This window comes from Podarcis vaucheri (assembly GCF_965113315.1).
Source record: "Podarcis vaucheri genome assembly, chromosome: 17".
Classification (NCBI taxonomy): domain Eukaryota; kingdom Metazoa; phylum Chordata; class Lepidosauria; order Squamata; family Lacertidae; genus Podarcis; species Podarcis vaucheri.
Window position 1 is genome coordinate 13,762,295 of NC_138755.1, and position 26,615 is coordinate 13,788,909.

A 26,615-nucleotide genomic window follows, 5' to 3' on the forward strand; every position below is an offset into this window, starting at 1 on the left:
GTGGCGGCGCGGCGGCAGCAGGAGGCCCCATTAGCTAAAGTGGTGCTTCAGGTTAAGAACAGTTTCAGGTTAAGAACGGACCTCCGGAACGAATTAAGTATTTAACACGAGGTACCACTGTATCATAAAAACATGTTCGTCCAGCAATTCACGCAGAAATATTTTCTTAATTCACTACATTGACACCACTGGTTTGGAGCCCCAGACCATAATGTTACATTTCTGCAGTAACTTCCATATCAGACATGTAAAGATATCCAGATCCCTTGTTTGCTTACGGTTGGCAGGTATATTTAATTTGGTACAAGCCAGAAGACTTTCTGTTCTACAGTCCTAATTAAAGAGCTCAGGCAAAGCACAGAAATGAAAACACACGTATTGTTATTTCCCCCCTGATCAATGCTCTCTTCCTAAAGGAATCCATCTCTGTTTATCTATTAGACAACCTCCCTCCTTGGATCTTGGGAAGCGTTTTGCCAAAGTGAGCCCCCACCCTCCAAAACAATTAATGAGACTAGCACTTACTCAGCATTTAAACTAAGTCGAACCAAACAAAATTCCCAGCGTCCTTTGCAAACCTCATTGCAAGGCAACTCATCTGTAACATGAACCTGCAGCTTCAAGTACTTCTCGTCAAGGGCAAGCAATGTCATCAAGAAGCTAATTAAAATTTAAAATTGTAGCTAGGGGTATTTCCCCCCCTTATTTTGATTTTTGTAAATGCAAGGAACTCTGTAACCGCTGCTGTTGGCAAAGCAGTGTAGGAAAAGCAAAGAGAACTGCTCAGAAACGGCACTTCTCTCCTGGCGACATCGTGTATTGCAGGTGCCTCCCTGCAAGTGATGAGAGGATGGGGATCCAGGGACAACAGCAAGGGATGCAGCTGACAGGAAACACAATCCGTAGCATTATTAATCGCATGCAAGTTCTGGCAAATTCTGTGACTCTCGCTCCCTACTAGGGCTGGGCGATATCTTGAAATATCATCCAAAACTGGTCCAAAGTCCATATTGTGATATTGGTCTCATCATTTTGGGCCTGGCAATATATCGTATTTTTCTGTGTATAAGATGCCCCCTATTTGGGGGGACCCAGAATTAAGAAAATGGGGGGAAGATTGCCCAGAGTTGTTGAGCTTTTTCCCTATTGCCGCAAAAAATAGCCGCTGACAATCTCTGGCTCCCAGCAGCAACCAATCCCACACCACCGTGTGTAAGACGAACCCCATTTTTAACATAATTTTTTAGTAACAATTCCTTGTCTTATACGTAGTACAGGATGGTACTGTGAATCTTGTGTGTGTGTCATGCAAAAAACCCTGGGAATTCACCCAATGGCTCTCAAGTAGTACTATCCTTATTTCAGACACTGTGATGTATCGGTATATTGTGATGTTTAGCTGATGATAAATTGTGGTGCTGAAAACCAGATGATCGCCCAGCCCGACTCCACACTATGTTTAGGATTGTTAAATTTCACTCAGGGGCCTTGGGTCTCTCCTCTAGCCTATGAAAATTAGAGCTCAACTCATCACTGTGTAATATTTTTAATTCAGCAATCGTAGATCATGTCATCAGCCGCTGTTCACATTTCAGCAAGTAATTCTGATTTGCAGCAGGTATGCAAGAGTTAAAGAGACACGGCGAGCAAAATTCTGTTCTCATGGAAACCGGCATAAATCAGCAGAGACTTTGCTACTTACTATTGATCGGTCAGCACAATGGAATGGGTCATTTCACTCGCAACTAATTTCTCTGGACCCCCACACAGCTCAGCATGCTATTAGCCTTTAGAAGATGATTTGCAAGAGGGTGCAACCAAAAATGGCAGAGAGCATGAGCAGAGGGCTCCTCAAACGCTGTTGTATATTTTTAACATGATAGCACTTCCACAAGGGGAATCCTGAATGAGCTATTCTGAGAATCCTTCAAGTCGGTTCACTCTTGCAAATCATTACTCACGAGGATGCTCTGTATATGCATTTGCAGCGTAACGCCGGATTGAGAGCCTTGTGTGAGTTTGCAGAAAAAGTACCGTCAGCGGCGAGATCAGCAATGATGCACAGGATTCCCCAAAAGACAGCCGGCCAATTTATGACCAATCTTCTCCGGCGATTAACAGTAGTGCTTGCCCTGGACTGGGCAGTGACCCACATGAACAGAGGCTTCATCCCACAACATGAACCAAGCCTGGGATGCCATGGCAGGCAGACACAGGTGTTGGCAAGCAACCAAGGAAACTGGGGCAATTGGCAGGCCCCCAGCTGGCTCCAGTCCACTGGCTAGTGTGCCGGGCGATCTCCAGTCCTTGGTGCAGCCTCAGCAATCCGAGCTTGAGAAGCCGGGGCACGCTACACAGCAGAGTAAACGCTACACAACAGAAGTGGCATGAGGAATTGTGTGAGCATATTTACAAGCAGCTCATTCAGCATAAAGGTCAAGGTAAAGGCCATCAGGTTCAGTCATGACCGACTCTGGGGTTGCGGCGCTCATCTTGCTTTATTGGCTGAGGAAGCCAGCATACAGCTTCCGGGTCATGTGGCCAGCATGACTAAGCCACTTCTAGCAAACCAGAGCAGTGCACGGAAACGCTGTTTACCTTCCCGCCAGAGTGGTACCTATTTATCTACTTGCGCTTTGACGTGTTTCCGAACTGCTAGGTTGGCAGGAGCAGGGGCCGAGCAACGGGAGCTCACCCCGTCGTGGGGATTCAAACCGCCGACCTTCTGATCGGCAAGTCCTATGCTCTGTGGTTTAACCCACAGTGCCACCCACGTCCCTTATTCAGCATACAGCAGGACAAAAGGAAACATGTCTGATCCCTTTCGTGTCCAAAGCAAGACAGCAAAAGCAATACACAAACGGAAGTTCCCAGCAAGCTGTGCTGGAGTGTAAACAGGCATGTGACACACAACAACCACGCCTGTTCCTTAAGGTGGAACGGAATATCCCAACAGTGGGTTCAAGTGAAGTTGATGCAGAAGCTTGGAAAACCAAGACACAAGCTGAGAACTGGGAGTGTTTGTGCCAAGCACCTGTTTGCAAAGGGCTGGAGAACCTGGAATCCTTCCACTGTTTCTGGAGTAAATAGGGCAAGATGCATTAACCATTAGTTCATTTTTCCTTGACTTGTTTAAGGATCTCTGGAAGGGACTTCTTGACACTGAAGAAATGCAGTGCGTGGCAAGCTTGTTTTCCCCTGCTCTGGAGACTCGAACCCGTGGCTTCAAGTCACAAGGAAGGAGATTCAATGTCAGGAGGAATTTTCTGACAGGAAGAGCTGTTCGAGGGAGGAACGGTCTCCCTCGGGAGGTGGTGGACTCTCCTTCCTTGGAGGGTTTTAAGCAGAGGTTGGGTGGCCATCTGTCATGGGTGCTTGAGCTGAGACACCTGCATTGCAGAGGGTTGGAATGGATGACCTTCGGGGGTCCCTTTCAACTCTACAATTCTACGATCTGGAAAGGGCTGCTTGGATCAGGTCTGAAACATCTTAATGGAATCAGGTGCCACACCAGGCAGCCTTGGGAATCAGGTCAGGAGTGTCACCAGCTCCACCTACGGGACCCCAAAGCGGAGGTTTCCAAGGGGAAGCTGAGTTAGACCATGCTGAAAGGGGGACTCAACCAAGAAAGGGGTTCTTTCTTTTCCTGGGCTTTTTTTAAACCACTGTCCCAAGAAATTGGACCCAAATAAATAGCTTTTCTTCACCCCACCCACTCTGTTACAGCTCCAAGACTGAGACTTAGAAGCTTCCTTTTTCTCCCCTCGTGCCCCACCTGGGGCAGATTTTCCTTGGAAGAGCTATGGAAGACATGGGCAGTTGCTGATGCTGGTTACTAGCCCCCTCCCCTAAAAAAAGAGGCGTAGATAGTTGGAGACCCAGACAGAGAAGTTAGGGGGATGGGGTTGGGGGTTCCAGCAGGACCTGCAAATTCTCAAACTTCTGCCATCGAGGAGCCATCCTGCAGCAGACCTAATCTCAGCTGGCCAAGGTTGAAACAGCAGTTTATTCCACGTCGGGAGGGAAAACAAGCTGGATGCTTGGGGGGGGGGATGGCTCAGTGCTGTGAAAGGAAGCAATTTTTCACTGCTTGGGCAGGAGCTGGTGGGAGATGCTCAGGGAAGACTGAAAATGTCGCCCGTCTGGTCTGAGGAAACCGGACGCCCCCCCCACCCCGCTTAAGAAGCAGCACCCCCAAAGGCTCCTGCCCTGGCTGGGAAACGGAGGAAAATCTCACAGGGACGCCCAAATCCGAGCCTGAAAACATCCCTCGTCTGGTCAGTTCTAAGGGACTTTGCATTAAAGGAAACACGGATGACCAACTGGGAATCCCAGCAATTCTGCCTGGGCAAGCAGGGACTTTCCCCCCGAATGAGTCCAAAGAGTCGCGGACGCGGCCTGGTACCAGGAAGCGCTGCGTCCCAGAGGATAACGGACTTGTTGCCATGAGGGTAACAAGGCTAACGACGGCCAACAAACTCTTGAAAGCTCTCCTTGCCACTCCCGTTGATTCATCGCACCACTTAAATGATCCAGGCTCCAGCTCCAGTGAAGAGAATTAGTTGGAAGTGACCAAAAGTGGCCTGAGGAACGAAGGAAATAAAATCCATCCCGGCCTCAGTTAAGTAAGATGGTTTTCTTAGTGAGAGCATTTGCCTTTGTAGGGAAACAGAAGTGAGACGTGGAAGTTGAAAACATTGCTTCGGGGGTCTCCTAAAAGGATTAGCTCATGTTCAATGAACAAAAAATAGTGTGCGCCACCCCCACCCACCACTTTGACTGTGGGGGTGAAAGCAACAAGTGAATCAATCTGCACCCATTTTTGCTTCTTTCAGTCTTCCAAAGACTGGAGAGAGAGACTGAGCTCCAATAAATGTTGTGTGAGATATGCGCACACAAACATTCCCGCCCGCCCCCACATTACAGGCTTGCTGACCGGGGAGGCCAGCCCTGCACCCCTGGCCTCACACCATGCCGTCTGCACTGAAGGCCCCCAAGTGACAGGAGAACCCGGGCCGGTCTGGATCCCCTCAAGGGTAGAGATGCTCAAGATGCGCAGGGCCCCTTTGTGTAGCCACTGGGCGCACAACCGGAAGAATGAGGGAGCTAGTGCGCTGTACTCCTTATTTAGAACCAATCAGGTTGAGAAAATGGAGAACCCATCGAGGGGTCCTGCTCTCTTCTTGCTGGTGTAAAAAGGTTTTGCAAAGCGAAGTATCTTACTGACTTCTTTGGCATCCCTCATAGCCAATTAAGATTGTCTTCCATACACGGTTTTAACAATGAGTCTGTAAGTGACTGTGGAGGCCAATTCTGGATCCACATGTCCTTCCACAGTGGAGAAATAGGTTTCCAGGCGGGAGTTGATCACAGTGTGGATTTGCCAAGCGTGCCTTCCTCTTAGCACGTTTCTCCCTTGCGTCCTGAGTTTGAGTGTCTTCAAAGCCCACGACACCTTTGGTAAAGGCTGTTCTCCAATTGGAGCACTTGCAGGCAAGTGTTTCCCAGTTGTTGGTGTTTATACTACATTTTTAAAGATTTGCCTTGGGAGCGTCTTTAAAACTCTTTTGTTGACTACCAGAATTATACTTTCCATTTTTAATTCTGGAGTAGTGTTTGGAGGACGATAATCAGGCATCGGCACAACATGACCAGTCCAACAAAGCTGAGGCTGAAGAGTCAACACTGGTGATCTTTGCTTCTTCCAGTACCCTGGCATTAGTTCACCACTGACTGTTTCATACAACATCCAGAAGACACCTCAAAGGGCAGATTCAGGATGATGGCATTTCATGTTTTGTCCCTGTTCTGGGTCATCATTAATTTTGTTTTCATTATACAGTGGTACCTTGGGTTAAGTACTTAATCTGTTCCGGAGGTCCATACTTAACCTGAAACTGTTCTTAACCTGAAGCACCACTTTAGCTATAATGGGGCCTCCTGCTGCCACCATGCCATCGGAGCACGATTTTTGTTCTCATCCTGAAGCGAAGTTCTTAACCTGAAGCGTATATAACCCAAGGTACCACTGTAATGGGCACAATAGGCTTCTGCAGAATTACAAAGCCACATTTTGGACTCACGTCAGTAATCTCTCACCTATTTTTTTAAATCCACTTCTAGCTAAGCAAAAAACTCTTCAGCTCTCAGGATGGGTGGGGGAACCTCTTTCAGCTTCATGGCTTTATTCCTCCTTGGGCAACCTTCCCGAGGCTTCGTGACAGCGGTGGGGGGGGGGCAGATGTCCAAAGGGCAAAAGTGGTGGTGGAGGGGACACTTTCCCTTGTATGGCAGGTTGTGTTCCAGCCATGCAGAAACCCTAGATTTCTCCACCCCCAGACCTCTCCACCTTCCCCAGTGGTGAGCAAGGGGCAGCAGAAAAGATCAAGGAAACATTTCCGCCAGGCAAAAGCACTCTGCACATGTGGCCGGGGGTGGGGTCCCCGACTCTCGAGGGCCAAACGGGGAGGAGGACATTCAGGAAAACACTCCCATTGCTAACTCGCTGCTATAAAAAGAGAAGGAAACGCCCGTGTTTTTAATTTTACAAACGCTGAATCAATGTGATAAGGCTACTTCTGAGCTCACTTGAGTTTTGCGAACAGATAGCAAACTCACGTGTCCGTTGTGCAATCTAAGCTGGTCATGGTGAACAAGCCCATCTCCATTTAGTCAGTCCAGATATGAACGGAGCCGTTGGCCTTCCCACCAAACCTCTGCGATTATTTAGGAAAATGAATGTGTCATTTAGGAAAAGCTCTAAATGACGGCAGGTTCCTGTGTCATCCAAACTGGGGAGCCACAGTGTCTTAGGGGCTCCCTGGTTGTGAGAAGGGGCCACGTAAATGGACAAAGTCAGAATCTTGGCTTCCTAACCCACATGGTGGGTAAAAATCAATGATTTTTTTTTAATGGATTTTTAAAATTTAAATCAGATTTCTTTTATTTAAATTGGATTTTTAAAATAAACTGCTTTTGGGGATTAATCTTTCTAAAGATAGTTTTCTATTTAAGTTACATTAGAGTCCAAAGGCTATTCATCAGGAAATAAGGATTTTTTAAAGTTTTACATGTGTGCTAAAACTCAGTCTTAAGTTTTTTACAGTGGTGCCTCACAAGACGAAAAGAATCCGTTCTGAGAGTCTCTTCGTCTAGCGGTTTTTCCGTCTTGCGAAGCAAGCCCATTGATAGATTAGCAGATTAGCGCTATTAGTGGTTTATCGGATCAGCTGATAAGTGGCTTAGCGGCTTAGAAAAAAAGGGGGGGGAGGAAAAAAAACCCAGCAGGAACTCGCAAGACATTTTCGTCTTGCGAAGCAAGCCCATAGGAGATTCGTTTTGTGAAGCACCTCCAAAAGGGAAAACTCTTTCATCTAGCGAGTTTTCCGTCTTGCGAGGCATTCGTCTTGCGGGGCACCACTGTATTTCAAAAATCGTTTAGCCACATCAGTTAACAAACACGGATACATATGCTATAACGTTATTGTTTTAGTTAAGTAAATTGTTTAAATTGTCATTAAGGAAATGATTGTTTTCCTCCTTCCAATAAAGCACAGCAGAAAAGGTGTCCAAATATAAACACAGTTAACTTACTAAACCTCACAACAATTTCATAATTATCGCTCCATGTATTTCTAATAGTATAACCAAATCAGTAATTTTTGATATAACTGTAAAAACTACTCTGAAAACTTATTATTCCAAAATGAAACCTTCACCTGGTTGTAAATATTAAGATATTCAATATTAAGATATTGTAAATATTAAGCAAGAATGAGTCTTTCTCTCTAAAAAGTTATTTAAATCAAGTCTTACTGACTAATGATTTAAATCATGATTTAAATTGATTTGATTTAAATCAAATCCACCCTGCTGAGCCATGATGAAACTCTCCAAACGGGGCCATCACGAGGAAGCAAGACCAGAGAATACCCCAGGGACATCTCACATTTCCTGACATTGCAAGGAGAGAAACTCCTGCAGAGATGAATATGACCCCGACTTTAAGCGGGGACAATGTCTTGCAGGGTGTCCCTTCTCAAACTTGTAGACCAGGGGTAGTCAACCCTTTTATACCCTACCACCCACTAATGCATCTTTCTTGATGGTCAAATTTCCTTACTGCCCACCAGTGCTCGATGGAAGGAGGATTCAGCTTGTGTCGTAGACCCCCTGTTAGAAATTTCACTCCTCCGATGCTGCATTTGTGCTTGGTGTAAATCACATCCCTGTCTGAGAAGAGTGTGGGAAATGTAAACAGTCTTATCTCTTCCGCTGTAGGGACTTTGCTATTTACTTTCGCTTTTACTTGTGCCTGTTGTTCTCTCGGAGCTGGAGAGAACGGACGCCATTATGCTGTTGTCTGTAAATAAAGATAAAGGGACCCCTGACCATTAGGTCCAGTCGTGACCGACTCTGGGGTTGCAGAGCTCATCTCGCTTTATTGGCCGAGAGAGCTGGCGTACAGCTTCCGGGTCATATGGCCAGCATGACTAAGCCGCTTCTGGCGAACCAGAGCAGCACACGGAAACGCAGCTTGCCTTCCCGCCAGAGTGGTACCTATTTATCTACTTGCACTTTGACGTGCTTTCGAACTGCTAGGTTGGCAGGAGCAGGGACCGAGCAACGGGAGCTCACCCTGTTGCGGGGATTCGAACCTCTGACCTTCTGATCGGCAAGTCCTAGGCTCTGTGGTTTAGCCCACAGCGCCACCCGTGTCCCTATGTCTGTAAATAGTGTGTAAATAAATAGTAATTAGCTCTACAATGTCTCACGCTTCTTGCTGTCTTATGCCAGAAGCTTAGTGTGCATACATCATTATGATGTCGCTAGAAGCGCACTGGAAGGGAGATGCTTTTTCAAGAGCTGCGCCTATCAGAAGATGCTTGAAGTTCTGGGGGATTGCAGGCATCCCAGGGCGTTTTCCCAACACCCCCTACCTCCCAGCTGGAATCCCCAAGCGCCCACTAGTGGGCGGTAGGGACCAGGTTGACAACCCCTGTTGTGGACAGCGCATAGCTTAAAGATGTTGTCAACCGACATGACGCCAACACTGGAAAAAAGATGCAACATGTTTTTCTTCACAACAGCCGATTTTCACAAAAGCTTTACCCGACAGGTTTTTGTTTTGAACCTTCAAAATAACCTCAAGCATTGCCGAGTTATGAATTACATCTTCCAATGAGCTACCCTTAAGAAGTTATCTGTTTTGATGCTCTGTCTGGGGACCAGATAACAGGATCAGAATTTTAACATGCACAAAGCCACAAGGGGACACTATTTGTGTGCTATTTCTCAAATCACTCATCTCTCTCATTAAGGGGCTCATATTCACAATCCAGCCACTCTTACTTGAGTTTGACAAGTTACACAATGCAGATACGTATCACTGAACCCTTTCTAGAGGAATAAACTTCTCCGTTACTTCCAAGGGGGATAAACAAATTCATTAACAAATTAATCACAGCAAGGAACACAGAAGTTAGGCAGGATATTCTGCAAGTCGGTTTAAGATAAACTTGGATCACACACCAATGTAGGCTATATGCAAAATCCAAAATATTTCTGATGGTCTGCTTATGTTGGGCAAAAAGGATTTTGAATACAAATTTTATGTTTCCCACCTTACACGTAAAAGTACACGTAAAATTTGGAATATTCTTATTACTTTAGGGGGAAAACCTGAAATAATGCAATGGTAAAAAACCAACACATAGTATATTAAACACAAAACCTCCAGGCTAGACTACTGTAATTCGCTCTACGCGGGGCTGCCCTTGAAGCTGTCCCAGAAACTCCAGCAGGTGCAGAATGCTGCAGCGAGGCTCCTCACAGGGTCTCTGCCATGGGAGCATATTCACCCAGTGCTTTTCCACCTGCACTGCTCCCGGTGGAGTACAGGGTCAGATTTAAGGTGCTGGTTTTGACCTTTAAAGCCCTTCACGGCCTAGGACCCTCGTACCTACGGGACCACCTCTCCCGGTATGCCCCACGGAGGACCTTAAGGTCCATATATAGCAACACCCTAGTGGTCCCGGGCCCTAAGGAAGTTAGATTGGCTTCAGCCAGAGCCAGGGCCTTTTCAACACTGGCTCCGGCCTGGTGGAACGCTCTGTCTCATGAGACCAGGGCCCTGCAGGTTCTGATTTCTTTCCGCAGGGCCTGTAAGACAGATTTGTTCCGCCTGGCCTTTGGCTTGGAGTCCAATTTGATTCCCTCCTTTTCTTTCTTTTTTCTTTTTCCTTTCTCCTCCTGTGATGAGACTGCATTTTAATGTTTCAGTATTTTAATTGTTGTATTTTAATCTTGTTTTTAAGTTGTATTCATTCAACTTGCTTTTATTATTGCTTGTTAGCCGCTCTGAGCCTGGCCTTGGCTGGGGAGGGCGGGGTATAAATAATAATAATGATAATAATAATAATGATAATAATAATAATAATAATCCTACACAAGAGAAAGCTGGGTTTCTGCTTTTAAAAGGTCCTAGTTTTAGTACCGGCAATCTTTAGAAACGTTAAACTGTGTGTGTAACGTTAAACTGTGTGAATGGGAGCTTTCCCCAAGATATTGAAGACCCTGTAGATCTTGTGAATGGCACCCCTAACTGTCAAACTCAACTCCTATCCTCACTACCTAATACATTTTCCCATCACAGCTCAGGACTGCAATACCTTAAGGACCATCTCTTTCCATCTGAACCTACCTGTGATCACCTTCTGAGGCCCTCCTTTGTGTTGCTCCTTCTCGAGAGGTCCGGAAGGTGGCAACCCCAGAACAGGGCCTTCTCTGTGGTGGCTCCCTATCTGTGGAATGCTCTCCCCAGGGAAGTTCGTTGCTTTTAACCAGGCCTTTGGTTGATTTGATTGACATCCTATGCCCTTTTAAAATGTGGGTTTTTGGGAGAGGGCGGGTATTGGGTTGTTGTTTTTATTTTGATTATATATTTTGTGGTTTTATATTTTGATTTTGTTCTGTGAACCGCCCCGAGACCTCCAGGTATAGGGCATTATATAAATTCAATAAATAAATAAATAAATAAATAATCACTCTGTGCAAGGAGGAGAGTAATTCCACATTGCCCCTAGTTTCTACTGAAAAATATACTATTAATTCTGTCATCCTCTTGGGAGGGATGGAGCCAGAAGGCGATGCTGGGACAACCCCTGTTCTGCTCAGGGCTAGAAACTGAGATAGAAAAGCTAGGAGATCAAGGGCACCTTAAACCAGGTTATGGGCGCAACAATGAAATGTCTACACACACTTTTTTATAAGAAGAATACAGTGCTGAAAATGAATGGACTGCAGCTAAAATATCATGTTCATTTTTCACACGGTCTGGTCCTTCCCCTGCCCACCCCCCCTAATATTCTGAAGAGGGTCTCTTCTCCAGTCTTCAGAGAGTAGCTGGAAGTGGGGAGGCAGAAAAAGGTCCTCCTTTCCTTCCACTCTGCAGTTTTAATCTGAAATCTTAGGTGCAGGATTGCGCCCAGAGCTCAGAAACTGTTCACTTTGAATGAAATTCCCGCCGCAAAATGCGCCTGGAACAAGGGGAGTGTTGAACACTGGTTCTGCTCCATCTTGTCCCCAGTGCTTTTTAATAACTACATGAAGCTGTTGAGAAGGAATTTGGAGGTTTGGGCAAGGTGGAATCAGATGACAAGGCTGTTCATTTCCTCTCCTAGTCCCTGAGATGCTGTGAAAGCGCTGAATAGATGTGTAGAGGAACTGTGTTTTTTTATGTTACTATTTTACATTTATAGCCTACTTTTAAAACATGGCGGTTTTGTTGGTTCGCTGCCATGGCAGAGCTTTTCCGCCCTGAAAAGTGGCATGAAATAGTTCAATAAATGATGCATTGAATACTGACACATAAGATTAATACAGGTGTGCGTATAAAATACACCTATTTCCGAGCAAGTAAGTCTTTACAAAGAAAACAAGGAACTGACGTAGGTAAATATGAGCTCACCTGTCTTTGTAATTGATAACAGTATCAATGATGGCATTCATCTGCTTCGTCAGCTTAGGAGGGTTAGGTGACAATTTCTCAGCCGGCGGCCTTCCTCTCCTCTTTTTCGCCTTCTCTCCATCCTCTTTGCCCGAATCTTTGTCTACATTTCTCCTCCTTTTCCGTTTCTTAAGCCGAACTTCTTCTTCCATTTCCTCCAAGTTGCCGTCTTCGATTGCCTTAATTAGGAAAGTAGAAAAAATTATTTGCAAAATCGAAGACGCCAATGGATGCTATATATTCTAACCTCTGCATGGTGCAGACAATTCTGAAGGATAAAACCAATCAATCCAGAAGCAGAAGTCCAAATATAAATATTAGGGGAAATCAGCGGCGCTAAACGTAAAACCACAGTAACAATTTTGTCGGAGTAATCCATTCAACTGTAGAGCGTTAAGGCCACACCCCAACAAAGGCCACTGAAGCTCCAACTGTCTACATGCACACTCAATGATCAATATATTTTAAAATGTACATTCATACATCATTTTCAATACATATTTATAGACAAAGAAATCATTAAAAAGGGCGGGGAATTCTCTTCAAAACACATTCACCCGCATACATTATATGAATTTCCCTTTCTTAACAAAGAAGTAACAAACCAGATTCTTTCAATTAGAAATTTTCAAACAGAATTTTCAAATCAGTTCAAATTACACACCTAAAATGCCACAAATGCAATATTCGGCTAAGGTCTTGACCACTGACAATGCAGAAGTGTTGGACAACACACTGTTGTGCAGCAAAGAATATTGGCACTGTGGGAGTGAGGAAAATGACACCACGCAAACACAAATCAAACAACATTCACTTGTTCAAAATTTACCTGCAAATGTGTGCTGTGAACCTCTGGCGGCAGCACTATGCAGTGAGAGGGTGGAAATTGCTACAAAAACAAACCTGTTTTAAAGGAAATCTGTCCACACTGTCTAAGAAATCCATGTGTGACAATCACAGAAGCTGAACTTTCTTTGGTTTAAGAAAACAGAAGAGAAAACCCAGAGATGTGGGACGGTTTAGTCTTCCAGGACATGAAAATGACAAAGATATTAGAGGAAAGAAAGAAAGAAAGAAAGAAAATCCTGATTTTTAAAAATAAATCACCTCCGTTTTTGTGCTGAAGGCTTTCTCAAAACACCAATGTTGACATTGTCCCTGTTGCTTTCCTGTGCTCCCTGCAATACATGCACATGATAATCAATCCTTTTTCTCAGAGCTGAAAGAGCTCTAATCATCAGGCAATTACCTTCATTTTTTCACAGCACCAAAAATGGCTAATATTTATGAACATGTGAGTGCAACAATCAATACACAAAGAGTGATTGCAGCCCAGGCACAATTTCTTTCACTTGGGCGCAACGTCTCTCTCTCGCCAAAACGTTTTGTGCACAAAACCTGCTGCACCACACAAAGCAGGCGGGCATGTCAGAGACTGCTTCCTATTCATCCTGCAATGTGGAAATCCACAGACGAACACAAATGCACACACAATCCAGAGGGAGTGCCTGGATGCCAGGCCTGAATCATCAAAAGACAATTTCCATCCTGCTTCCACTGCGTTCGGAGAAGGAGCTGGAGATCGGATGAATTAGGAGGAGGAGGAGGAAGGAAGAAGGAAGGAAGGAAGGAGCAGAGGTAGAAGAAGAAGAAGGGGGAAAAAAGAATTATCTGCACACAAATTCATGAATATTCATTCGGCTCAAGCAGGACACCCCGGTTGCACACATACCAGCAGCTAGCGGAGATTTAAGCAAAGGAAACTGTTCTGCAAATCTCAGAGGCTCATCGTAAATGCAGCATGCAAGGCTGTCAACAGTTAATGCCATTGCTCCCCTTAATCCCTCGTTTGTGCACGGAAAAACGCGGCAGCAACACACACCGGCCTGGGATGTGGCGCACACCTAGGCATGCCCGGGATGCCGCTCGACTGAATCTCCACGACAGCAAGGAAAAAGGATATTTACCTTACCACTATCAGCAGCAGGCCGGCTATCGGAAATCACAGTTAGTGGGGATAAAATTAACAAGCCAGCAAAGCAGCGAGCTGCTAGTCTCTTCATCAGCTGATCAGGGGGGAAAAGAGAGCCCGGGAAAGGCTATGTTTTCATACACAAGTAATTTTATTTTACGGAAAATGCAATCCTGAGAGGGTTGTAGGGGCTCAATTCTGCTGTTTCATTCTACCTTCCACAAGGCCTGCAGCTTCCTTCCTCCAGCCTGATTTAATATTGACAAGGACTTATCATATTTCCCCCTTATTATTCCAGGAGCTCAAATCAGGAATTATTATTATTATTTTCTTTGGAAGGTGGGGAGGGCAGTTTCCCGGAAGCTTTTTAATTACAGTGCATTAATATTTTTTTAAAATCCAAGGGATATAAACACACACTTTTTTAAAAAAAGCAAAATAGAGAGGCGTGCGTTTTAAAGCTGCACCACACACACAAAGATGCTTCATTGTTCTCTTAAATTTGGAGGTGCAGGGATTGCTAAAAACAGCAGCACTTTGAAAATCTTCCTGATTTAACATGCCTTTGAGACAAAAGCGTAAGGAACGAAATATTTCTGTTTTTAGCATGTGCATCCCGCAAAATACAACATACCCAAATCCCACTGCCACCCTCTCATGCTCTCAGGTGCCACACCTAGAAGGCTGCTTGGATTTGCTGATGGCTAGCAAGATTTCAAAAGGGATCTGGATAAAAATGATATTGCAGCAGATTATATCATTTTCACCCAGCAGATATATGCATATCAGAATTTATGAGTTCTACAAATTTGTGGGTAGCATATGGATACTGACCATTCTTTTGTGAAGACTTCCCAATAATTTAAATTTAACCTCTTAATCCCAGAAGCTGGTATTCTGCATTTTATTGACAATCCATGGAAATTAACACTATTTTAATCAGATCAAAGATTTTCAGTACCAGCTACACAATAGCAGGTCAAGCCTACTTTGAATTTATTAATGGCATATTTGTTACAGAAGTCAAGTTCACTTTTTTAAAAAGCCAAAATACAACCGAGCATTGCCATTCTTAGTCACGTGATAATGTCATATATTATGTTGCTTAGAGAATGATTATTCAACAAGTAGGGCTCCTGAGAACTTGGTCTAATTTTATTCCTCAGGGTCATTTTGATTTTTGGCCTCTGCAACTGAAATATCTTGGGGGGGGGGTCTTTGGTTACAAAAGACAACGGATACAAAAACATGATTAGCTCCGAGTCCCTACAAACCTTGGCTTTGGTTCACAAACAAATTTAAATGCATCTTGATTTACAAACACCCACACAAAACACAGTCTGAGCACTCAAAGCCACCAATAACTTCCACACCCGAAAACACTGAAATTGCCGAGTTTAATGCTCATACAACCCTATATTAATCAACTTAGCACCTATTACTCCACAATAATAATAAAAAGGGGGGGGGAGATTTTATACCAGCAGCACAATTTGGTTGCAAAAGGGGGTTGGGATGAAGTTTGGGGACAAGATATGAACAGGTCCTTTGTCCACAAATGCAAGCAAACTGGGAACTCTCCAATTTGCCATTGTTTTCTGTGTTGTCTGAACTGGGAAACTGGGGAAAGCAACTTTGGAATGAGCCACAGTATTAAAACACGGTTCTGAGGTTGGTTTAATATCCTGAAAAGCATAATTTTCTAGTTTTGGGTGAAATGGTGTACTTGAGCTTCCACGGGAGAAGCAAAAGGCTTGTTCCCATCTCAGCTTCTGGAGACACTCGTCTTAAGCCGCATTTCCTTACCAGCTGAACATTTTGCCCAGAATTAACCCAAGGAGGTCGCGGAATTTAAAAGGATGGGGGAAAAGGCAAGCGTGTTTGGAAGATGACCAAGGACGTTTCAAGCTCTAGGACAGTGATGGCGAACCTTTTAGAGACCGAGTGCCCAAACTGCAAGCCAAAACCCACTCGCCGTATTTTTCGCTCCATAAGACGCACTTTCCCCCTATTAAAATCTAAGGGGAAATGTCTGTGCGTCTTATGGAGCGAATGTGTGGTCCCTGGGGCTGGGGGGAGGGAACCCGGGCTTCCCCCGCCAGCCCCAACAAGCTCTTTGGGGCTGGGGGAAAGCCGGGCATTCCCCCACTGCCAGCCCCACAAACTCCTGAGCAGCTCTGGGGTATCCCCTCAAAGCCTCCACAGGGCAGCGGGGAGCCTTCATCCCGCTGCCCTGGGAAGGCTTTGCGTGGCTATCCCTGGCTTTTGCAGGAGGTGGGGGGAAGGGACAGAGCGAGGCTCTCTCACTTCCCCCACCTCCCGCAAAAGCCCCCAAGAGCTGCATATATTTTTTCTTGAATCCCCCCGCCCCAAAAAGTAGGTGCGCCTTATGGAGCGAAAAATACGGTATTTATTGCAAAGTGCCAACACGGCAATTTAACCTGTATTTCTCATTTTTTCTGTCTGTTTCACATTTCTTCTTTATGACTGCTGTTGTAATAAATAATCCTTCATAAAAGTTATTGCATTATATTCTTCATTAAATTGTTTTTCCACTGATATATAATTTTATGGTATAAACCAGTGCTTTTATTCTATTTTTTTTTTTTTAGGGTACTCTCATTTCTGCACCGTGAAAAAGTCCAAGAAGTTCTCCTTCATCTTATCTGTATGGACGGGAGCAAACGAAGGCAAGATCCCAACAGCAAAGAATCAACCAATGGAAAGCCGGGGCGATTTCACGTCTCATTCCCACATTATAGAAAAAGCCAGACAGCAAGGAATTGCGAACCGTCCTGAGACCTCCAGGTATAGGGCGATATATAAATTCAACAAATCAACCAAAATAAACCTTTCAGCCTTTCTGGGATGTTATTTCATCAACCTCTAACACAGTTGTGCAGCTGTACCAGGGTAACTGCAACCGGTCGCAGAAATTGCAATGGCTTCCATCCGTGAGCTTAAGCCGAGGTTGTCTGGCAACTGAGCCAGGGTTAGCAATACACACCTGAGGCAAGGGGAGGCAACTGCTTCAGGTGGCAGGATCCACAAGTGCAGCAGATCTGGCCTCCAAGGAATGCATTGCTTGTTACTGCTGCCGCTGCAGCCAAATATGCCGCACTCTCCTTGGCGGCTGATGTGCCACGTCCTCAGCGTGAACGGGAGGGGCTGCTGACCTTCTCCCCTCCCCCCTGGTTCTGATGCAGATATTCACTCCCTGCTTATTCCCTAGCAGGGTTAAGGGTAGGGTTGGCACTATTTTGTGGTTTGCACCAAATGGCAAAATGCATTGAGCTGGCCCTGGCCTAGAGACTCATCACCGGACAGGAGCAAGGAGCCATTGCCCGGGGATGTGGGGAGTTTGGGGTTTGCCCACAGAGGTTCCTAAAAGGCACAAAGAGAGTATGAAGTGCAATGCATGGAAAGCCACCTCAGTGCATTCCTAAAATTACACTCTCAAAATAAAACTCACCCCAGTTAGCGTTCTCTCTTGGGCACTTTTAAAGGACTGGTGTAGCAATTATTCACCTACTTGTATTTAATCTATAGCAGAAGCCCAAATAGGATACAGTGGTGCCCCGCAAGACGAATGCCTCGCAAGACGAAAAACTCGCTAGATGAAAGGGTTTTTCGGTTTTTGCGTTGCTTCGCTAGATGATGTTCCCTATGGGCTTGCTTTGCAAGACGAAAACGTCTTGCGAGTTTGTTTGCTTTTTTCTTAAAGCCGTTTGAAGAGGCGCAAGACAAAAAGACTCGCGGAACGAATTAATTTCATCTTGCGAGGCACCACTGTATGCATGTTTGTACTACATAAATAAGCTTCTTAGAATGGAGTTTTCTGAAAAAGTAAAAGCAGCCATATTCTGCTTGCAAGTCAAAAAGTAGGGAAAGATAAGAGAGTATAGTTCTTTGAACATAGTTATGGAAACCACTGGAGTTTTCAAAGGGCCATAACACTCCTCATTCCCTACGGGATCGCATCCCTTGCCCCCCCATCTGCCAATCACAAATTGCCCACTGCCCATTTTACAAAGGGATAACCATGGTTAAGGGACGCTGGTGGCGCTGTGGGTTAAACCACAGAGCTTACGACTTGCCGATCAGAAGGTCGGCGGTTCAATCCCCGCGACGGGGTGAGCTCCCATTGCTCGGTCCCTGCTCCTGCCAACCTAGCAGTTCGAAAGCACGTCAACGGGCAAGTAGATAAGTAGGTACCACTCCGGCGGGAAGGTAAACGGCGTTTCTGTGCGATGCTCTAGTTTGCCAGAAGCGGCTTAGTCATGCTGGCCACATGACCTGGAAGCTGTACGCCGGTTCCCTTGGCCAATAAAGCGAGATGAGCGCCGCAACCCCAGAGTCGGTGACGACTGGACCTAATTGTCAGGGGTTCCTTTACCTTTAATGTGACCATACACTGTGCTGACCCAGGGCTAAAAGAAACCTAACAGATGCTGGCAGATTGCTGGATTCTTGCAATCATTTTTTGCTCCTAATTTTTATAAGGCCATACTGTTCGGTCTTAATTTTAAAAGTTACTGAAACATACTAGTTAATTGTTTTAAAACAGCAGCTTGGGTGTTCAAAATGAAGAATTGCCTTTGCCTTCTTTCTTACCCTCCTATGAACAGAAGCGAACAAACTCCACCATTGAGAAAATAGCAACTTGCGGCCGTAACCCACCTTTCCAAGCAGTAAAAGTAAATCATTACTGAATTTTCAACTGACTGACAGCTTAGTGGCCAAGTAAAATGAAACTGGCCTTGTAAGATTATGATGTTTTGAGACAGAAGGGGTATTAGTGAAGCAGTGCTTTTTCCTTGCTTGGTAATGTTGTTTTGAAAGAAAAAGGTGGAAGAGACACAGGTTCAATGAGACATGCAATTACAGTAGTGGAGAGCATCATCATCTTCATCATCATCATCATCAAACAGATTTATAACTGCCTTTCGTTCCAAAAAGAGATATGTCCCTTGGTGTAATTTTGGGCAGCCCTTCACCTAAGTCCATGTGGGTGGACAGAAAGTTAAAAATGGGGGGTTGGGAGGGGGAAAGTGGCAAGACAAGAGGGAGAGAAAACAAGGAGTGGCAAGGGGGGGGAGAGAAGGGGTGCCCCCCCCATATTGGCTCCAGCTCTGCACACTTTCGGTCGACTGCTATCTCTGAGGGAATGGGACTCACCAGAGAAAGAAGATTCTCCAGCCTTGCTCTACAAAGAGTATAAAATACTTGGAAATCTCACTTTTTCCTAGGCAAAGGCATCGCTCTAAAAGAAACCAGAAACTAACTTATTGATCGGCAACCACACAAAGGAGTACGGTGCATGAAGGAAAAAATAGAGAGGCAGGCGCGTAAATTTGTGGATTTGTTTTAGTCTGTGTGCAATGTCATTTTCCACATCCGTGGATTGCAATTCAAACGATGCGCACGCAACACAACAGACGGATCGTATGCGCCACTCAACCCCCACCCTGTTGCATGTACAATATTCAGAAATTGCTTAACGGTGGGACAATGCCGCCTGTTCCCATCTCTGCTCAATGCCTTCAGGCTGCCAAGAGAATCCGAGAATCTGAGAGCTGGAAGGGACCCAACGGTCATCTAGTCCAACCCCCTGCAATGCAGGAATCTCAGCTCAAGCATCCCTGACCAAGGGCCATCCAACCTCTGCTTCAAAACGTCCATGAAAGGAGAGCCCACAACCTCCCATGGGAGACCATTTCACCGTCAAACAGCTCTGGCTGTCAGAAAGTTCTTCCGAATAATAATAATAATAATAATAATGATAATAATTTATTATTTATACCCCGCCCGTCTGGCTGGGCCTCCCCAGCCACTCTGGGCGGCTTCCATAAAAACCAAAAATACAATAAAATATCACATGTTAAAAACTTCCCTGAACAGGGCTGCCTTAAGATGTCTTCTGAATGTCAGGTAGTTGTTTAGCGCTTTCACATCTGGTGGGAGGGCGTTCCACAGGGCGGGCGCCACTACCGAGAAGGCCCTCTGCCTGGTTCCCTGTAGCTTTGTTTCTCGCAATGAGGGAACCGCCAGAAGGCCCTCGGCGCTGGACCTCAACGTCCGGGCAGAATGTTGAGTCGGAATCTCCTTTCTTGTAATGTGAAGTCATGGGTTCAAGTCCTACCCTCCAGAGCAGGAGAAAACAAGATTGCTCCATCTTCCATGTGACAGCCCTTGAGATGACTCTCATTTCTCCTCATATCTTTTCCAGAATAAACATGCCCAGCTCCTTCAACCATTCCTTATAAGGCTTGGTTTCCAGACTCTTGATCTTCTTGATCTCTGCACACATTCCAGCTTGTCAATAAGCTTCGTAAATTGTGGCACCCAGAACTGGACACAGTACTCCAGGTGTGGTCTGACCAAGGCAAAACAGAGCGGGACTATGACTTCCCTTGGTCTGGACCCTAGACTTCTGTTGATGCAGCCTAGAATAGCTGCATCATCTTCAGCATGTGGTCCACCAAGACCCCTAGATCCTTTTCAAATATACTACTGGAAAGCCAGGTGTCCCCCTATATTTGTGCACCTGGTTCTTCCTGCCTAAGCGTTTGTAATTAGTTTCGTTAGTACTGAAATTATTTTCGTTAGCTTGGGCCCTGGTCTCCAATCTGTAAGGTCATTTTGAATCCTGATTCTGGCTTCTGCTGCGTTGTGATGATGTTTCCTAAGAACAGTCACTCCTGGCTAATTACAGAAGGGGAAATGGACTTGGACAGGTTTTGTGGTGGCTGTTTTCTGGGCAGCCCCCCGTAAGGAGGCGCATATTGTGTGACAGTGATGTTGAGCACTAGGAAGTAAAAGTAAAAAGGGGACCACGGCTGGGAACTCAATGTACTCATTGGAGGCACAAAGCAGCGGTAGAGGCAAGCAAGGGAATGTGCCATAGCTCAGTGGTGCAATTGATGCCTTGCACGCAAAGGATGCGCATTTCAATCCAGAGTAAGAAAGGACTGGGAAGACTCATGCCTGAAAACCTGGAGTACAGCTGTCAATCGGAAGTGACCATATTGGAGTAGATAGACCCATGGTCTGATTTGGCAGCAGGGCAGCTTGCAATGGCGTCCCAAGGGGCAGCTGCAGCTGGTGCCGTACGGAGGGTACAGTTGCTAGCTGCCTAGGAGCGCCAAGTTTGAGATCTTGAACAAACATTAGTCCCAGCAACTATTTCTCTCTCTCTCTATTTCCCCTCCCTGCGAGTAGTGAGGTTGCAGAGAACCAGGCAGAGGGCCTTCTCGGTGGTGGCGCCCGCCCTGTGGAACGCCCTCCCATCAGATGTCAAATAAATAAACAACTATCTGACGTTTAGAAGACATCTGAAGGCAGCCCTGTTTAGGGACGTTTTTAATGACTGATGTTTTAATGTATTTTTAATCTCTTGTTGGAAGCCGCCCAGAGTGGCTGGGGAATGTAAAGGTAAAGGTAAAGGGACCCCTGACCATTAGGTCCAGTCATGACCGACTCAGCGCTCATCTCGCTTTATTGGCCGAGGAAGCTGGCGTACAGCTTCCGGGTCATGTGGCCAGCATGACTAAGCCGCTTCTGGCAAACCAGAGTAGCGCACGGAAACGCCGTTTACCTTCCCGCCAGAGCGGCACCTATTTATCTACTTGCACTTTGATGTGCTTTCGAACTGCTAGGTTGGCAGGAGCAGGGACCAAGCAACAGGAGCTCACCCTGTGGCGGGGATTCGAACCGCCAACCTTCTGATCAGCAAGTCCTAGGCTCTGTGGTTTAACCCACAGCGCCACCCGCGTCTAATGATAATAATAATAATAATAATAATAATAATAATAATAATAATAATAATGTCTCCCACTTATGAGTCTTTGAAGCCAAACCCCTATTTCTGGAAAGGGGCCATGTAGATCAGCTCTGCCTTGGTGGCCAGTGGAAACACACGGCATATTCACTTCTGCACATCTGCACTTAAGGTTTTCATAGCTGCCATTTACTTGTCAGAAAGTTAATCTCCCTGATGCAGAATTTGCAGCATGGAAATGTATTTTCCTTTCCAGACAGGGATGCAACTGCATTTGAATTTTACGGAGTGGCCCCTCTGTCCCAAGCAAGCAAGAGCCAGATGTTTCATCAACATAAGCAACTGACAGGCTAGAGTATTTGGGGATATTGTAATGAGGATCCTCTGAAGAATCAAAACATCTGGACAGATAAGAATTTAAATCTTAAATGACCTATTCCGTTTCTCATTCTGAGGCAGGCTTTTGGATCTCAGCCTTGTCTAGCAGGCAGAAGGCCACAAAGACAGAAAGAACGAATGCCTTTGTAAACTTCTAAGGAAGATTTTAATCATTTCCCCAACCAGACATGTGACACATAGTAATTAGCGATTTACTAAATGGGAAGAAACTGCCTGCATCCAATTAAGAAGTGCTTACTTAATTATATGAGTGACATGGAGAAAGAGACAGGCAGAGAGACATTTGCAGTGCAGACGGCGTCTGAGCAATACGACCCGCCCGAAAAGATTACGTTGACCTTTAACTGGAGTAGGAAATCTTGTTGGACCCAGTTCTATTCTCTGTCAGCGTAATATTTCCTTTTAATAGCAAACTTATTGATGCCGTGCCTATCAACAGGGCAGCAAAATGGGACCATCCATGGACAAGAGAAGGGTTTTGGATTCTGTGTACTAAGGGGACTCCCAGGCATGAAAACAGGGAGGCGGGGGGGGGGGGGGCAAAAGCTGGAAGTTTCCCTGCCTTTGTCAAGCCCCTTACTGTATCCTGAATGAGGATGGGAGGCGGAATCAGGAGATGAACCTTGATAGTCCTAATCCTGGCTATCCAGGATGTCAGAAAAGCTTTTAAGAGCTCTGACCACTTTGAAACTAAAACAGTACAGTGGTACCTCGGTTTTCGAACAGCTTAGTTCACGAACAACTTGGAACCCGAACGCTGCAAAACTGGAAGTAGGTGTTCTGGTTTTCCAACTTTTTTCAGAAGCTGAACATGCTCTGTTTTGAGTCCCCCTGTGTTTCCTATTGCACTGGTAATTTATGTCTCCCCACCCCCATTGTAATTCAAGCCTTTCGTTTCCGATTGCAGTTAGAAAACTGCAAAGGGGATATGTGGGGCTTATATTTGGTGCTTTTGTTTTTGCTATTTATTCTGCGTTTTTTTGTTTTGAGGCTTTTTCAGTTAATTTGTTTTTGTGACTGTGTGGATTCCAGTTCAGCTATTGATTGATTGATTGTGTGACTGCGGAAATGGATAAAAGCCCCCCATCCAAACAATGACTGTCATCAGTGCAGGTAAGAAAAATTTTTAATTTTCATTTTTATCATCTACAATACTGTTTTATTTTATGGTATAGTATATTGATTATTGCTTTCATTTTATGGATCAATGGTCTCGTTAGATAGTAAAATTCATGTAAAATTGCTGCTTTAGGGGTGGTTTTTTAAAGTCTGGAACGGATTACAGTGGTACCTCGGGTTACAGACGCTTCAGGTTATAGACTCTGCTGACCCTGAAATAGTACCTCAGGTTAAGAACTTTGCTTCAGGATGAGAACAGAAATCGCGCGGCGGCGGCAGGAGGCCCCATTAGCTAAAGTGGTACCTCAGCTTAAGAACAGTTTCAGGTTAAGAGCGGACCTCCGGAACGAATTAAGTTCTTAACCCGAGGTACCACTGTAATCCGTTTTGCATGACTTTCTATTGGAAAGCGCACCTTGGTTTTGGAACGCTTTGGTTTTGGAACATGCGGGACGGATTAAGTTTGAGAACCAAGGTACCACTGTATCCTCCAGTCCTGATTCATCCCACCTGCAAGGACATTTTAGTTGCTAATGGGGCAGAGTCCCAGATAGATTAATTAGGGTGAAATTTGGGTTTGTGGATGTGCGCCGAGACACACGCCATCCCCGGACTCCGATATTTCCCTCTCCCCCCCCCCAAAAAAACCTGCCCTGTACCCTGTGGGAGGGGAAAGATAACCGTATCCCTCCATGGGCATCAGGTCCAGAGCTTTAAAAGCAAGACGACGCTCTCCCAGCCTCAGCAACCACGGTTCTGCAGTTCATACACTGGGACAGTTCACAGTTGTTCCTTCACAGCCATGCGTGGTTCCATTTTGCTGCCCAATTCGCTCTAACTCACCATCAACAGACAAAGAAATCTCATCAAGGAAGGAAGAGATGGTACATACCCTCAGCCACTGTTTCTCCGTCAGAGCATCGCTATAATCCACATCCCTGCGCTGGCGGGACCCCCTCCCAAATATCTTCTCCTCCTCCTCTTCACAGGTGAGCCTTTCCACTTCGGCATCGTCCTTGATTATCCAAGACGGAAGGTCATCTTCCTCCATCAAGCGCGGCTTCCGCTTCGGGTTCCGAGCATCCTCTCTGCGCCGGTCCAGGTCCATGCGCTGCGGGAACAACACAGGTCGCCCTTGAGACATTTCTAGCAAGCTGGAAGCTTGGAACTAGCTGGAGGTTTGCAGAATTTTCGGCCATTTCTTTTCTCTCAACAAAGTTCCCTTCAATTTATTTTTTTATCAAATGACTTAACATTTATTCAAACAAATCTCAACAAAATGCAAATTACCGTGACAGACAATTTCTGAAAATTGGGTGGGTTCTTTTTTTAAAATTACCAAGAGATGCTCAATCGAAGAAAAAGGAAAAAAGGAGGAAGGGGCACTTTCAAGGGTTCCGCAATCTAGAACATATTTTGTTGGGGCTGTTTTGCCTGTGCTTTAATGCTTACCAAATGCCAACATTTTCAGTACCTGTAATGGAGAATGAATTTGACATGCCCTAATGGTCACTAAAGAGACTTACACTCCAGTCCTAGAAGGATAAATATCCATCTATTACACAGCGGTACGAAGACCTTAAAGTCCTAACTACATTTGAATAAACTTTCTGTAAACATCACTTGGATACATATTCAGACATCTGGATGGCTTTTCCAACAAGTAAATAAATTCCAGAGGTGATGATAAACGGTACTTAAAATAGATAAATAAACCAGCAAGCACTTCCAACTTACAGAACCTCAGAAGTCCGTTCTGTTTCAGAGGGGTAGCTATTTAATCTTTTGCAGCAGAAACAAAGACTAACGAATTTTATTCCGGTGGAGAAGAATTCACTTCACCGGATGCGTGCTATCCTTGCTTTCCTGCCAACGGTCCCCACGCAAGAGGAACGTAAGAAAAGTACGGGAATATCTGCAAACAGCACCTCTTAAATTTACGACAATGGTAGCTGGTATGCGTGTCAACTCAGATAGTGAGCACGAACAGAGACATAGCCCAAACAAGAGGGTGTTATCTGCATGCTTGTGGGGAACCTTGAGACTTGCAAAAGTACAAAATGCATTCAACAATTCTGAGAAGCCACAGATAATAGAGGGAAAATCAGAAAAGAACAACTTGATCATGGCTGCTGGGGTAGAATGGGATGCCCTCCTTGGAAGAAACGGCTGGCGTGAACTCTGAATAGGACACCTCCTTTGAGGAGACAGCATACAATGAAATTTTTGTGCAGGCAAAGAAGTATTTTTAAACACCCCTTTCCCCAAACTAATGTGATGGCAGGAGACAAAAATACTTCTAATGTGATTTGCCCAAGGCATGGGGAAAGGTCAGCTCCAAATATATGAGCAGGCAAAAAAAAATAATCCAAGGACAAACATGGTTGACACCAGGGTCTAAGAATAATAAATGTTTCCTCCTATATACTAATAGTGAATTTATTCTCTGTGTGCGGATCCTTAGGCAGCCAAAACAGAACAATCTACGTACAAAAAGCAGGTGGCAACTGGTTCGGAGGAACCTCAAGCTGCGTCAGACTACAAAAAAACAGAAAAATTAAGGGGGAAACACTTGGGAAGGGGGCAGAAAGAGCCCAGTGAGGATTAAGAGGGTTCCAGAGGCATGGATTGCTGGCTGAGGAAAACCAGAAAGCCAGAAGGAATTGCAGAGGAGGAATGAAACGGAGGCTCTTGGAAAAGGCACTTGGAGAGTCAACAACCTGACCAGAAAGACCCCACCCTGCAAAAAATATGGAAGGTTGGATAAGGTTTCTACCTCCATAGAAAACAGCGGAACTGTGACTGTGTGCAAGAAATGCCAAAGTGTGAATCTACTTTTCAAGCTCAAGAGACAAACTTAGATTGTGGATGTGTTTTCCAATGGATTATTCCAGTTTAATAAGCCAACCACTTCCATACCAAGATGAATGAAGCTTGAGAAGGGATCCTCATTTATCGGGCAGCTTTGGAAAAAAAACATCCTGAGCTCTTGTGTGTCTATAGGACTGGACATGACATAGAGTCTTGACACTATCTAGCCTTGCAGCTTTGAAATAATTCTGGCCTTGCCCACCAGAGCAAGGCCGACACAGAGCCCAAGCCATTTTGCAATGCACACCACTGATAATGGCTGTGCTGTAAGATGAATAATGCGCAGAATATTCTTCTTCCAGAGGAGGCATAATTCATTTGCAAGGCGTGAGCTGAAGACGCAGTTTGAAATATTTTTAATTATGTGCATTCCTGAAGAGGCATTTGAGGGCAAGGCAGTCACCAAACTCCCACAAATTGATCAACAAGAGCCCGGAAGTTTTCATTAACTTATCCAAACGAAGAAG

General features: G+C 45.2%; 1 protein-coding gene across 5 annotated transcripts in view; it reads right to left on the reverse strand.

The window, feature by feature from the left end:
• Positions 1–26,615, reverse strand: part of SMARCA2 (SWI/SNF related BAF chromatin remodeling complex subunit ATPase 2) — a 132,670-nt gene that overhangs the window by 12,006 nt on the left and 94,049 nt on the right. For 4 of the 5 annotated variants that reach the window (XM_082204541.1, XM_082204540.1, XM_082204542.1 and 1 more), the window contains 2 exons: positions 24,170–24,388; positions 11,969–12,186 (listed from right to left, as the gene is read on the reverse strand). In XM_082204541.1, coding sequence (XP_082060667.1) covers positions 11,969–12,186; positions 24,170–24,388 — 437 coding nt within the window. Of the gene's footprint in view, positions 1–11,968; positions 12,187–13,974; positions 14,086–24,169; positions 24,389–26,615 lie in introns of those variants that run through there. The other variant, XM_082204544.1, reaches the window with a different exon arrangement.